The 13,902-nt window shown below is 35.9% G+C and overlaps 1 protein-coding gene and 1 non-coding gene across 5 annotated transcripts in view; one reads left to right on the top strand and one right to left on the bottom strand.

The window, feature by feature from the left end:
* On the bottom strand, positions 1 to 132 carry LOC141423727 (small nucleolar RNA SNORA51). Its single transcript, XR_012448546.1, has one exon. It is a non-coding gene; the product is annotated as a small nucleolar RNA SNORA51 (small nucleolar RNA).
* The window catches only part of Atp11b (ATPase phospholipid transporting 11B (putative)), a 90,094-nt gene extending 78,331 nt beyond the window's left edge, over positions 1 to 11,763 (top strand). For 2 of the 4 annotated variants that reach the window (XM_074073675.1, XM_074073674.1), the window contains 2 exons: positions 3,968 to 4,101; positions 8,246 to 11,763. In XM_074073675.1, coding sequence (XP_073929776.1) covers positions 3,968 to 4,073 — 106 coding nt within the window. In that variant the 3' untranslated portion in view covers positions 4,074 to 4,101; positions 8,246 to 11,763. Of the gene's footprint in view, positions 1 to 3,967; positions 4,102 to 8,245 lie in introns of those variants that run through there. The other 2 variants (XM_074073677.1, XM_074073676.1) reach the window with 1 other exon arrangement.
* Positions 11,764 to 13,902: the final 2,139 nt, after the last annotated feature.

The following is a 13,902-nucleotide window of genomic DNA, read 5'->3' as shown; positions in this document are numbered from 1 at the left end:
CTATGTCTCCCCATTCACAATACAGACCAGGCACAGGGCCTGGGCTGAGGTGTATATGGGATAGGTTTACTTTGCCTCCTCTTTCTATACAGTCAGTGTAAGAACACAGACTGTGGTAAGCACCAGGAGGCCCATTTATAAGATTTAAGAAAGATACTTGTTAAGCAACAAAAGAAACTTTTCATTATTTGTCGTTGTTGGTATGAAAACAATGAAAGTAAGAACCATGAGCCAGAAGTGATTTCAGAAGGCAAGTTCTGGAACGAAGAACATTTTCATTAGCCATAGTTTTGTTGGATCTCTAAGTCTGTTCTGCCTAGCAGCCCTTCTCGCTCTAAATTTCATGTGGTTGTTCCTGGGAATAAAGGGTAGTGGTGAGTGAGGCTTACTAATAAATCAAAATGTCTGGTAAGTTCATAGCTGTTTCTTGTTGCCACCAGGTAGGATCTCACTCCATTGTTTTTTTTTTCTTTTCGATGTTTATAAGTAGTCCTCTCCCAAAATGCAAGGTTTCCTCTTTCCCTACTTTGAATGAAATACAACTAAATGCTCCATTCCATTCCTACCCTCCATTTATACTGATGGCTATGGCTTCAAATTCTATGGCTGAGCTCCTGTTTCCTGAGTACTGAGATCAAAGATAGGAATATTGGAAAATAGTAGCACTTGGAAGTTTGCTGGAGAACAGTATAGCAATTTCTGAAGATAACTTAATGGCATTCAGCATTTTCTGAACAGCTGGATTGTTTTGTTTTGTCTTTTCAGGGAAAAAAAGGGGAGCATAGTTTGTATCATTCAGAAGGTGATCTGAGAGGTCATTTCTTTACATTTTTTGTATTTCAACATGCTACTCTCCTTGCTTGGTTGTTCATATTTTAATATCTACCATTAAGTTTTACAGTGAAAAGTGATGAACACCAAGCAAGATAACTGCCTAAGATAGAGTCCAAACCTAGCAGCATTGTGCACATATATGGACAGTCAGGTGCTGGTGACATTGAGGATGTCATTTTCATGAATCCCTGTTGGTTGAATACCAGCTATGAGCAAAGCACGTATCATTAAGCTAAGAAGTTCCAAACAAGACCCTTTTCTCTAGTTTCTGGTCTAGTTCAGCACTACCCAAATAAATGTGCTAAAGGACTAGTTCGTTGTTTTCTTGTTTTTAATTTCCTGTCTCTCATGCAGTATAATACTTTTATGAATATAATAAAAAATGAATTATTGAGAAAATAAACTTTTTAAATAACTATAAAATAATCCCCCATTTTATTAGGTTAATTTTAAATTGAAATTGCTGTAAAACTTTCTAAACTTTTACTTTCACAGACCAGAAACATTTCATGGTCAGCAATACTACTGATAGATTAGCATTGAGCCAGAGATCATACTTTGAGTAACACTGGTCTTTTTGCAAGGGGGTAGAAGTAACAACTACTCCATACTCCTAGCCTAAGCTTGTTCTGAATACACCCCACACTTCTGCCCCCATACAGTTACTCATTCTTGTCCATCAGCCTGGAATATCCTTTCTCTTGTATCTCCAGTTATTGAAACCCACCCCCCTATCCTTCAAGGTATATTTCCAGTGCCATTTTTTTAAGTTAGATCCTTCATGCCCTTTGGGTGAAAGATCAATAGCTGGCTGGATGTGAGCTTTCCCTCTTTTCTGAGTAGTCTGTCGTATACTACAGTTTTTAAAAGGCAGGACAGTAAGTTTGAAGCTCTGGAACAGAAGAAGCCAAAATTCAAGGCCCATCTTGAATGAATGACTGAACAAATTCTTTTTTTTTTTTAAGTCACATTGCACAAATTCTTGACTTCTTTTTCCTCACTCTTCAAAATGGGCCTATTCCAAGACATAATTCATGAGAAACCTCTTTCTTAGTCTCTAGCATATACATAAGCACCTCATCAATTTAACTGCTATTTATGTGCTCTTGACTAGTCTTCTCTTCCTGTTTCTTTACCCTTTCCTCTGTACATTGAGGGCAGCACTGACTTCCCCTGTGAGCACTAGCCCAGTACTATGCTCACACACAATTGACTTTTAAGTGCTCATTCCATTTAAATGATGCTAACAAACTGTGGAATAGGACCTAGAGAAAGAGATTTCTCAGGGTTGGAGAGGTGTGGGGAGTTTCCTAGAGAGGATGAAATTTAAAGTGAATCTTGTTGTAGGGTTAGTATTCTGACCCTCTGGTTACAACCCTGACATATGCCCAGTTGGCTAATGTAAAGACTGCATGGGAAGAAGAGTAGGAAAGACAGCCTGCAGCCAAGTGTCAAGCTTTACCCTTTGAGCATGTGGGAGTGCTAGAATACTGGCTCCTACAGAGGGTGAATTTGAGATTGAGGGAAACCATAGACCAGGGACCCAAAGATGAAACTGGAAAACTGATGAAATTCTGTTACCTAAAAACCAGCACTTCCCTTGGGAAGTTTGGTTCCTTCCTCTGAAAATTAATGTTCTTTCTAGTGTTAGTTAATGCTTCCTGATGCATGGGGATTGGGTAGGCAATTACTAAAAAAAACAAGTTGAAGAATTAGGATATCTCAAGCTTCCCCATGGACAAAGACTGCATCCTGACTCATGATAGTCTTTTACTTTCAAAGACTGTTAGAACTTGGTTAGTTTTCCCAAACTTCATTGGCCATAGAACCCTTATTTTTTAATGAAATGTCTATAAACATCTCACAAAACACAGTTTAGAAAACAAGGATAGTTTAATAGAAGAACAAATAAGGTCTGGCTCTTTCTTAGTACTTAGCAGATCCTAGAACATTGGTTCAACCAGACAGTTGCTAAACAGGAGCCATGAGCTGCCTCTCGCTGCTTGGTATTGAGTAGGAACACTGCAAGCATGGGTCTTAGGACCTTGCCAGTACTTGCGTTCAAAATGCAAGGTTGTTTACATTCTGCCACATCTGTCTCTTCTGTCTGTTGTGTCTCCACAAATGTCATCTGTTGCCATGCCTCCACGCAATACATAGTGATTTCCAACCTTTGTGAAAGTGAACCTTCTACTGAATTTACTTTTGTTGTTCTCCTTCCTCTGTATTTTTGAAAGGTTTTTTTATGTGGGGTGTTTTATGTTTATTTATATTAATATATATAATATATATAAGTGAATTCAAAGAAATTTAGGAGCACTATTTACTACCAAAACCAGGGTTGGGATTCATTCAGCTATGTGGTCAGATCATTTTTTTCCCTTCATTTAAATAGTTTAAATTGTTAGTAGTGTGGAATTAAGTTATCTTGCCAGGATACTTACACCTGAGTCAATATAAATCTTACATATTTGAGAAATTAATTAAACTCTAAATCTTAACAGTACTACTTATTAACTTGTTTAATAAATTTTAATCCATGTGCCACCAGCTCACTGTTAAACTGATTATGGGCATGGGTGGCACTTCACAGGTGTTTAGCAATTCATGGCAAATGATACATTTTCCAAAGATGATTATGGAGTAGATACTTGCAGAGTGCTTAGAAGTGGCACACAATAAATACTACATGAGGTGTTTGTTACTGTTGTTATTCTTAGTCCTATTGAAGACTAAGTGTAGGTCCTTTGTGGTCAGGTGTTTCCCAGTCTTCAAAGATAGTTTTTACTCAACTCCTCTCAATTGCTAGCCTTTTATTATCATTATTATTATTATTATTATCATTATTATTATTATTATTATTATCATTATTATTGCAGGAGCATTACACCTAAGCAAAAGCTCCAAGAAGAATCAGAATTCACTAAGTTTCTGAATGGTCAATTCAAACCAGTTTGACCATAATAAATTATTAAAATATTAAGATCCTAAATCTTGTGGATTCAAATGTCTTGCTACTTATTTTTTGTATACATTACTTTTGGTTTCAAAATGCTTATTTTAAAAATTTTTTTAGTGCTTTTTAGAAATAGAAATCTATAAATGAATAATTCTTTTTCTCCAACTCCTCCAGCTTACTGAAGCAAATTCAAGTATCAAGTGCTTGGACTCCATGTGCTGTTTCCCAGAAGGAGAAACAGCATGCATGTCTGTTGGAAGAATGCTGGAACGAGTTATAGGAAGATGTAGTCCCACCCACATCAGCAGGTGTGACGTTTCTCTAAGTAGCCTTTGCTGCAGATGGGTATCCTGTAAACTGCAATAAATCAGCAGCTGGTTTTACCAATGGAACAGGAAGTCTACTATTTATTAGCACTCTTTGATGGTAGATTTCACTTGTGGCTTTGGGGTGGGGTTCTTCCACTTATACAGGAAGACAAAGCATCTTTGAAGAGACTTCATACAATGAACAAAATACTGTTTTTTAGTCTTTCTAAAGTGTGGTGAATAGCACTGTGTATATGGTACTATCTCAGTTTGTATAACTTTCTTTTTTAAATTATATCTATGCTACTGTTTTATTTCCTACTGTTTTTTTCTGCTTTTTGTCTTTACAAAATAATTTTCACATGCAGTGAAGTCAAAAGTCTTTGCTTTTCTTATTCTTGCATATTTTCTAGTTATAGTCATTGAAAGTTAAACACAAAAGGCTATATTTCTGTTCCCTACCCCATCTTAAAGATGTCTGTAATGAAGTTTTGAAATGACTTGTAATTTTTTTTAAGTTTCTTTTACTTGGTACTTATCATTTGATGAAAAGTTTATAAGTTAGAACAGGATCTAACCTATTAACTGTAAATTATGGATCAGAAAAATCTTAGCATTTTTGTCCCCTCCCAAATCTGTTTCTTGATTGCATTTATCACATCTTGTTTTTGTGGATCAAAAAAAAATACCACTTTTTTGGTAAATGCCATTTAAAATTAACTTAAAAAATGAAATGGATTCATTTCTTCATACATGCACATCATTATTTGGGGGAATAGAAATAGTTTTTTCTACACTTGGTGTTCTTCGGACAAATGATATCATATTCCCAAAATCAGAGCAGCAGTGCACCAGGTGTACATGAAGATTACACTGGGCACAGGAAGATATTGACTTCCATTGTCCCCAGTGTGCCACATGAATATTGTCACTTTCTGCAAGTGCCATGTTTTGGAAAACCTTGGGAAGTACCCAGGAGCAAGGGTGGGAGAGGCACTATTCTTACCTACTGATAAAAGAAATTTTAACATTTAATTAGCTTTGTGTTTTGAAAAATTGTGAGTATGATTATCATTTGCATATTGGAAAATTCAGATAGCTTTCACTGGTGAACCTGTTCATTCTCAACTCACTTTATCTTTCGCTATACCATGTCTTTGTGGTAAAGTTGAATTGGTATGTAGCATTTCTGTTAATATAATGCTGAAGGTTTCAGTCCCCATTTATTCTGACTCGATTATAATGTGATCCAAAATATTTCCATAATGCTATAATGCCATTTTACAGTAATTCCATCCTATATAAAAGGATTATTATGAGTAGTTCAATTTATTGTGACTATGTTTTATCTTACAAATCTGTCATATACCTAGGCTAATGAATTTCACAAAAGATGTTCCAGAAATATCTAATTTATACTGTTATTTTACCTAATAACATGGCTTTACTGCACAGAACCAAGATTAGAGTTAGACCAAGATACTACAATAGAACTTCTGCATAATTTTAAATTTTCTATTTCAGCAGAAATTCCTCTTTGGCAATCTGCATCTTTGCTGTTGATTTTTTTTTAAATCCTAGAATTTTAAATGAGCCAAAAAAAATTCTGCTTTCTCCATAAATCCATTTCCTTGATAACAATTGTGTGGGTACTATGCCCCCTTTATTCTTTGCACAGCCATTTTCTCCTTCGTTGCCCCTTCTAAACTTGCCCCAGGGGTTATTGGATTTATTTTGACATGTTCTTCTAAAGGTGGCTGTTACCACCTGTACTTCTATTCACTCAGATTTCTAAGGTTTTTTCTAATAAAATATTTAACTTAGTAGAAATTAATACCATATTTGATGGACTATAAATACCTTTCCATTGTTCCAACATCTCAGATCATATTATTAGTTACTATGGTCATTTTCTCCTTTTTCCTCAGCTGATTTTTTTCCTAGGGGATAAAATCACATAATACCCAGAAGTGCTTGGTGCTTTTCAAAGGGCTTTATGAAAATTGCCATAGGTCCATCAACATTGTATTTAAATTTTAATAGCCATTTTGATATGTAGTCTTTTTCTCTACATATAATTATATTTGTGAAATATACTTGGCATTTCCATTTTGATTTTGGAACAGCCTTTATTCTACGTTTCACATCTAATTTAAAGAATAGGGCAAAGTTAAGAGACCTCCACTACAAGGTCTAGAAGCCTGTCCTACTTACTCCATTGACATATTAAACATAATAGTAATGGTGGTCACTTGAGAAACACAGCAGTGCTTACATATGACAAGATTTCTCTGCTGATTAAATTCTTACCATCCAGGCACAAACATTTTATTTACATTGTATTAACTGATATTGTCAAAGAAGTATGCCATATTGTAATCTGAGTTTCCAAGGGAGCATCATGGTACTGTATAAAGGATATGCCATGTTGTACCCTAAGAGATATATTTCAGCAGTGAACACTTCGCTATATATATTTTACTAGTAGTTACTTTATCCTAATCAAAATGACCTTTTAAATAGAAAGGAGCTGGGCTTGGGATGTGGTACTACCTGCCTAATAAGTGTGAGGCCCTGAGTTCAAACTCCTAATACAGAAAGGAGTTAAGCTGGGCACAGGCCTGTAATCCCAGCCCTGGAATTTTGAGACAGAAGGATAACAAGTTCGATACCAGTCTGGGCTACTTAGTCGAGACCCTGTCTCAAAATAAAAAGGGCTTGGGAGTGCAGCTAATAGAGCCTTTGCTTAGCTAACATGTGTGAAGCCATAGAAAAGAAGGGAAGGAGGAGTAGCTAACACATACTTCAAGTGTTTAATATTCTGTCAAAGGTGATATTTAAGGTTGATTTTTTTTAAATAAAGGAAACCTTACCTGGTAAGATTTCTTCTATGTAAGCAGTGGTTGGAAAGATGAAAAATATAATATATTGGCACTTTGGAATTGGACATTGACTCCCAGATCATGTTCTTATTTTCATTCATTTTTTCTGCAAATGCCAGCACCTAATATGTGATAGACACAGATGTAAGTGCTAGAGAGAGTGGTGAATGAGCTCTTCCTTACACTAAGGTGGATGCTGCTCAGTACTTTTCTGTAAACCCGTGAAATTGGAAAATGGATGCAATTGCTGTTTGTTTTCTGTTCACTGAAATTCATAAAATTTTGAGATTCCAACCATCTTAGAACTGTGCTCATTTAATTGATTCAAGCTTGAGCTGCATATAGACTCTAGGACACAAGATATTTGATGAAGGTAAATTGGAACCATTTTCAATACTAATTTCTTCCTCTTACATCCCTGTTTAGAGAAAGTAGGAACCCTGGCAAAAGTTATATAAAGTAGATTGATTGTTAAGTGCTTTTAGTTTCATGAGAACGCCATCCTTTACTTGGTAACTCTAATACTGTGTTTAAGCTAGGATAATCTGTTTTAAGCAGAGCAGGCTGCTTTTGGTCTTAAATTATTTTAACTTAAATTAACTCAAGCTAATTTAAGTTTTCAGCTACAAGTAAATATTATGTGTTGAAATGCTTACAGACCTTATCACTCAGATAGTAGTAACTTTTCCAGACCAGAAAAGAATCATTTTTTCTTTATTAAGTGAAAATGCAAGTGTCTTGCAAGTGTCTGACCCCTTTGAAGTAAATCATTTACAACATTCATCCTAGTTAGACTGAAATCTTTAGAGTAGAATGAATACCTGAAAAGTGTTCATTTGTTCCAAGGCTTTTGGTAAGTAGGAATTTTGTTTTTGTTTTTTTTGTGATGTCAGAATACTGCCTACTTGTTTTTCAGTTAAACAATGTGCATAATTCTTAATAACTTAAATGCCTGTTGAATTATTAAGATTTTAAAAGCATCTCACCTTGACTACCTATAAAAGGTATTTTAATGCTAATGAATATCTAAATTTTGGCTTGTATCTTTATATGACTTGAGCATTTTCCCCAAGTTTTTGTATAATATAAATAGTTTGGACATTCAGTGGTAGTTCAAAAAATTCTTTAGTATTTAAAAATGAATCAATCAGTGATTATTTTAAAACAAATTGCATTTTGGTCCTAAGTTTTAGAGTCAGTTTTTTTTCTCAGTTAAAACACAGGCCTTGGTGAGCCAAACTTTTCTCTTATTGTTGCTTTAGATCATGGAGTGCATCGGATCCTTTCTATACCAACGACAGGAGCATCTTGACCCTCTCCACAATGGACTCATCTGCTTGTTAAAGGGGCTGTAGTACTTTGTGGGAGTGATTTCACCTCCTTTCCTCAGATTTGGGGTGGTCATCCTGTAACTGGCCACTCTAGCTCTGAAATTACTTCTGGCATCTCTAACTTATTTCATGCCCACTCAGAGTTACAGTGGCAGACAAACAGAAACATTAACATGAACTCCTTCTTTCCCCTTAATTTGAATCTGAACTTGTTAAAATTTGTGAATAAAGAGATATTTTTAATCTGTCTGGGTTGTCCCTTTTGCTAATGGGACTCCTAATGGCATTTCAGCCTGTTGCTGAGGCCACTATATTTTAATATTAAGGTAGAAAAAGAGATAACTCTTAGTTATGTGTATTTTTTAGGATTAGCTGGGTTATGCAATCCTCTGTTTAAACCTGCATCTGTAAATTATGCTGAAGGTTTGCCTTGAAAACTTTATTTTTTTATTAGAATTATATTTGAAGCTTTTCCTTGGAAAAGTTAATGTGAATATTAAGGAATTTTGGTCCCTCGGTGACCTGAGTTGTTAATTCGTTAGTGCTTTTTAAGTTCACAGAGCAAATTAGGAGAATGCATTTCCAACCATTATTTACTGCATAGTAGGTAGTAAATTTATACTGATGCCAAATTTCTCTAAATATACTGTAACACAACCAGTGAAGTTAACCATATAAATGCAAAGGGAATAGCATATCTTATATTCAAATCAGAAATCAGGTCCATTCACCAATTTGCAAATTAATGAGTTTACTAATATTTTTGTGACCAAATATGGAGAACCCATAGTGAATAAATTAGATAGCATTATCATAATTTAATGTCTGTTACCATTGGATCTTTTGCATGCTTTAACCTGGATAATTAAATTTCCTTTTTTTCTCTCCTTATCCAAAGGCTCTGTTTATAGTTATTTTGTGATGATGTTGTAAAGTTCAACTATATCAATAAAAAACCAAGTTTGGACAGTATTTAAATATTGCAAATACTTTTAATTATACAAATCAATGTATGACTAATTCAGTGAAAACAGGAATGCCTCTTTCTATGGCCAATTGAGAATTGTTCTTGCCTTTCTATAAGCTGAACTTTAGAATAAAAGATTTTTCTTAAGAATCTTGCTGTTTCTAGTTTAATACATGTTACCTAAGTTACAGCAGACCACCATAGTAAAGTGAATTCTGCCAGTGGCCCCCTTGTAAGGTATGTTGTCATGTGTGGCTATGGAAAGAAAATGAAACAAATTATAAGATGCAAAAGGTTTATTGGCAAAAAGAATTTTAGCAGCAGTAAATTAGAATACTAAGAATGATTAATCAAACTCATTGCACTCAAAACATCTCCAACCCAAATTTACCATATAGATTCAGCATCGTTTTAAGATTTGTAAGTAATTATTAGTTTAAAAACTTACCTAGCTGTAAGCATGTAATACATATGCATATAAAATGATAAGAAAATGGTTAAATGAGGTTTTGCCAGATGTTCCCTTGAGAATAGTAATTCCTTCACAATTAATTGTTAAACTGTCCATTCTTTTCCCATTTCATGAATAGAAGATGTCTGGGCTTGGACTGGTATGGAAAGAGTGGCAGAAGAGAATTAAGACTTTACCCTTGTTTGCTAGTAAATACTTGCTTGTCTCTTTCAATAATGCAAGGCTGGTAGGTTACCCATCTCATAAATAGTCCTTCAACTTTGATACTCCAAAGTTAGGTTTAGGAAGCTCTGTTATTTTGGAAATACATTATACAATGTGTAATAAATACACTCACCTATTCATGTTCCAGAGATGAAATATTCAGTAGAATAGTTTAGTGGAGTATATAAAATTTTTTTCCTTCTTAAAAGTCAAGTTAACAAACATGCATATTAACAAAATGATATTCAGTAGGCCTACAAGACATCTACCTTACAGTGTTATGTGTACCATCAAATAAACTGACTACTGACAAAGGACTGCAAAAGCATTAAGTAGTCCCTGATCCATTGTAGCAAAACAGGAAGTCAGCCAGCCTAGGTGGGCCTATAACGTGACTTACTATAATTTTCTGCATTCATCATTTGCAGTTAAAGAGTTTTTTATTTTGTTTTGGTGGTGCAAAAGATCAAACTCAGGGCTTCATGTAAGCAGATATTCTATCACTGAGCTACATCTCCAGCACTTCATTTTTTTTACAAAAAAAAAAAGTTTTTGAATAAGTAGGGCCAGTGAGTAGCTAAGTGTAGAACACTTACCTAGCATGGATGAGGCCCTAGGTTCCATCCTCACACCTCAAAAAATAAGCAACATCTATTGAGTTGCTCACCCTGCTTTGCTGTTTAAAACACACTCCATTTTTTGAGGAATACTGTCTTGTAATTTTAAGAAAAGGGTTTCCTTATATTTATTTAAGAAAGTAATAATGCAGTCAACAGTTTTCTAGTTCTGATATTCATATTGTAAACCTTTACTACATAAACACTAATTACAGAAAAGTTTCCCATTGGCCTATTTCTTTCAAATTCTTCAGAAACTCCGATATTGGTAATGAACTTACTGTAATCTGCAGAACCAGAGTAAAATGCTAAATGTGTTACTGCTTAGTTAACTAATGGTCTCAAATCTCTTCGCCCCACTTGCTTGCCTTTGCGTCAGCTAAAGAGTTGTAGGCCTGAGATAATGACAAGCAGCAAGTTAGTTTCCACAGTTGCCGGTCAGCAGCTTCAGGTGCCTCAGCAGGCTGCCAGACAGAGTAGAGTGTGGGCCAGCGAGAACAACAGCTACCAGGCTTGCTCTGAGCCTGAGGAGAGAGGGCAGAGCTAGTGGTCTCCTTTGCTCCAACTCCTCCTTCGGTCCAAAGCTTCGGGGTGTATAAAGGCCTTCCGAACTGACCCGCAGCCTGGCACTGGCCTGAGAAGGAGATTAAACAGGGAAGTCACCCTCTTGGAAACACCTGCATTCAGCCCTCTTTCTAGGACCGAGACTGAGGCTTCTCTGCTGCACAAGATTGTGGAACTGAACTTGTCTGAGAAGTTTAAGACTCCTGGTAGGAGTCAAGAGCACCAAAAAATTTACAGTTAAGAGCAGAAAGTGTTCAAAATGTGCTACTCTGAAGACCTCATGGAGGCTGGAAGGCAAGGAGGATCTTCCACGCTGTTTTCCCTATAAAAATCAACTTGTAGTTTGATATAAGCAGGTTTTAATAAAACTAACAAGCCAAACAGTTTTGTGTAAGACATACATGTTTTATTAATTTTTGTCCTTTGTAGACATTTTTATTTCTATCTTAAAATGAGTCACCTATTTTCATAAAAATACAATATTAAATGTTTAGTGTGAAATAATTTTAATGATTTTTCCAACAAAAAAATCATAATGATGTTTATAATAATGGTGATTGTTAGATTTTTATGAGGAGTGAGTACCTGGAAATTCTGTATCAATATTTAGTTTAAAATTTTGGAGCTCAGACACTGTGGCTATCTATAATGTAATCCTTTAAAATCTATGTTGTCCATAATTAGAGCATCTTTAGTATCCTCATTGTATAGCTCTCGGTAATTTTATAAAGTTTATCAAATTATATTTATCAAATAAAAATTTTCCTATTTAATTGAAAGTGTTTCTCATTATTTTAGCATTTTAAGTTCCTTTCTGCCCATCATTACCAGCAAAATAAACTTGTCTTCAGTTAGACTTTACTATACTCATCCCCCATGATAGTGCAGAAATATCCTTTAAAGCTTTCACTAGCTGTATTTTTTTAATATACAAGCTTTTTGAATTCCCAAGCCTTATTAAGTCATCAGTACAGCTCCTAAAAAAAGGTCTGAGCAATGCACCAACTATAAAGAGAAACACACTCCAGCTAGAAATGGCACCATTCATGAAAGCAGCCAGGACCACATGTGAGTTGGGAAATGCCCTGTGAACAGCACATGTGCTTTTAAAGAAATGAACCCTCCTAGTTAAAGTGTTCCATTTCCTAGAGCACACATAATTTTTGGTTTGGTTTGGTTTTTGGTGGGATGGGACTTGAACTCAGGGCTTCACACTTGCAAAGCAGGCCGCTTGAGCCACACTCCAACCCATTTTGCTCTGGTTATATTGGAAATGGGGTCTCGATAACTATTCACCCAGGCTGCCCTGGAACCCCCATCCTCCTGTCTTAGCTTCACAAATAGGTAAGATTATAGGTGTGAACCACTGGTGCATGTATTTTTAATAGTTAAGATAGTATCTCTGCCCCCTTGTTAGTATTTGCAAAAGATGAAATGCACGAGTTATGTAAATATAATACAGTTCTGGACAAATAATTTTATCTAGACATCTGTTTTTGCCATTGCTTTTCATACAAGGTCTTGCTGTTGCCCAGTCTGACCTCATATTCTTAATCCCCTTGCCTCAGCCTCCCAAATGCTGGGATTACAGATGAGGCCACCAGACCTTGTTGGGCAACTACTTTTTATATTTAAAAGGAATTGAGCTCCAAATGGTGGTGCACACCTTTAATCCCAGCACTCAGAAGGCTGGGGGAAGAGAATCATCAGATTGAGGCCAGCCTGGGCTACTTATCAGGACCCTGCCAAAAAATTAAAAAATAAAGTTGAGTATTTGGACTATCATTAGGGTGATTTCTGGGTGACTTTTTAAACAAATAGACTATGACAAATCTTGCTCATACTGAAGAAGAAATTAAGGATGAAAAAGTTATTTGTGAGGATCATTGAACAGCTGACTCAAAGGCCAAGACTGGTGTAAATGGAGACAAACTACCACACCTGTGTGAGCAGCTTTTTGTAAGTGGCAGAGAGCCTAAGTCAGATTTTTGAATACTAGTATTTTAAGGTAAAATAGTTTGTATTCAGAATGATTTGTGCTCAGTAAAGTGTATAGTTTTAGGATTGCAGTTTATGGGCTGGTGGTGTGGCTCAGGTGGTAGAGCACCTGCCTAGCAAGTGTGAGACCCTGAGTTCAAACCCTGGTACTGTCTAAAAATAAAAAGAAACATTACAGTTCAGTTTCTTTATTGTTAGTTTTTTAAGGCAGGGTCTTGCTTTGTAGTCCAGGCTGGCCTTAAATTTGAAATCCTCCTGCCTTAGCCTTCCCCTGTTCTGGGATTATAGGTATGCAACACCATGACCAGCCTGCAATTCACCTCTGACAAAATTATGTGCCTCTGTAAGCCCTTACCCTGATCCAGAAAAAACCCTTCCAACATCTCAGGTTTTCTAGTGCCTCTTTCCAGTTAATCCATTTTTCTGATTTCTACTGTCCAAGATTAATTTTGCCTGTTCTTGAATTTTGAATAAGTGAAATGTAGTTGCATGGTCTACACTTTTTTTTTTTTTTGACAGTATGGGAATTTGGACTCGGGCCTTGTGCTTGCCAGACAGGTGCTGTACCACTTGAGCCCCACCCTGAGCCCAGTGTTCACTTCTGTGTCTGCTTTGTGCTAACATGTCAGATTTATCCTTGCTGTTGTGTGCATGCAGTTAGTTTTTGCTCTGCAGGAGGGTTTCCTTGCATGAAGGCACCACAACTTCTTCACCCTTTCTCTGCTTCATAGGCCTGTGGGCTATTTAGAGTGTGGCTATTGTAAAT

Source organism: Castor canadensis, chromosome 5 (assembly GCF_047511655.1).
Source record: "Castor canadensis chromosome 5, mCasCan1.hap1v2, whole genome shotgun sequence".
Taxonomy (NCBI): domain Eukaryota; kingdom Metazoa; phylum Chordata; class Mammalia; order Rodentia; family Castoridae; genus Castor; species Castor canadensis.
The sequence above is the reverse complement of the archived record's forward strand: the minus strand, read 5'-3'. Positions and strand labels throughout refer to the sequence as shown.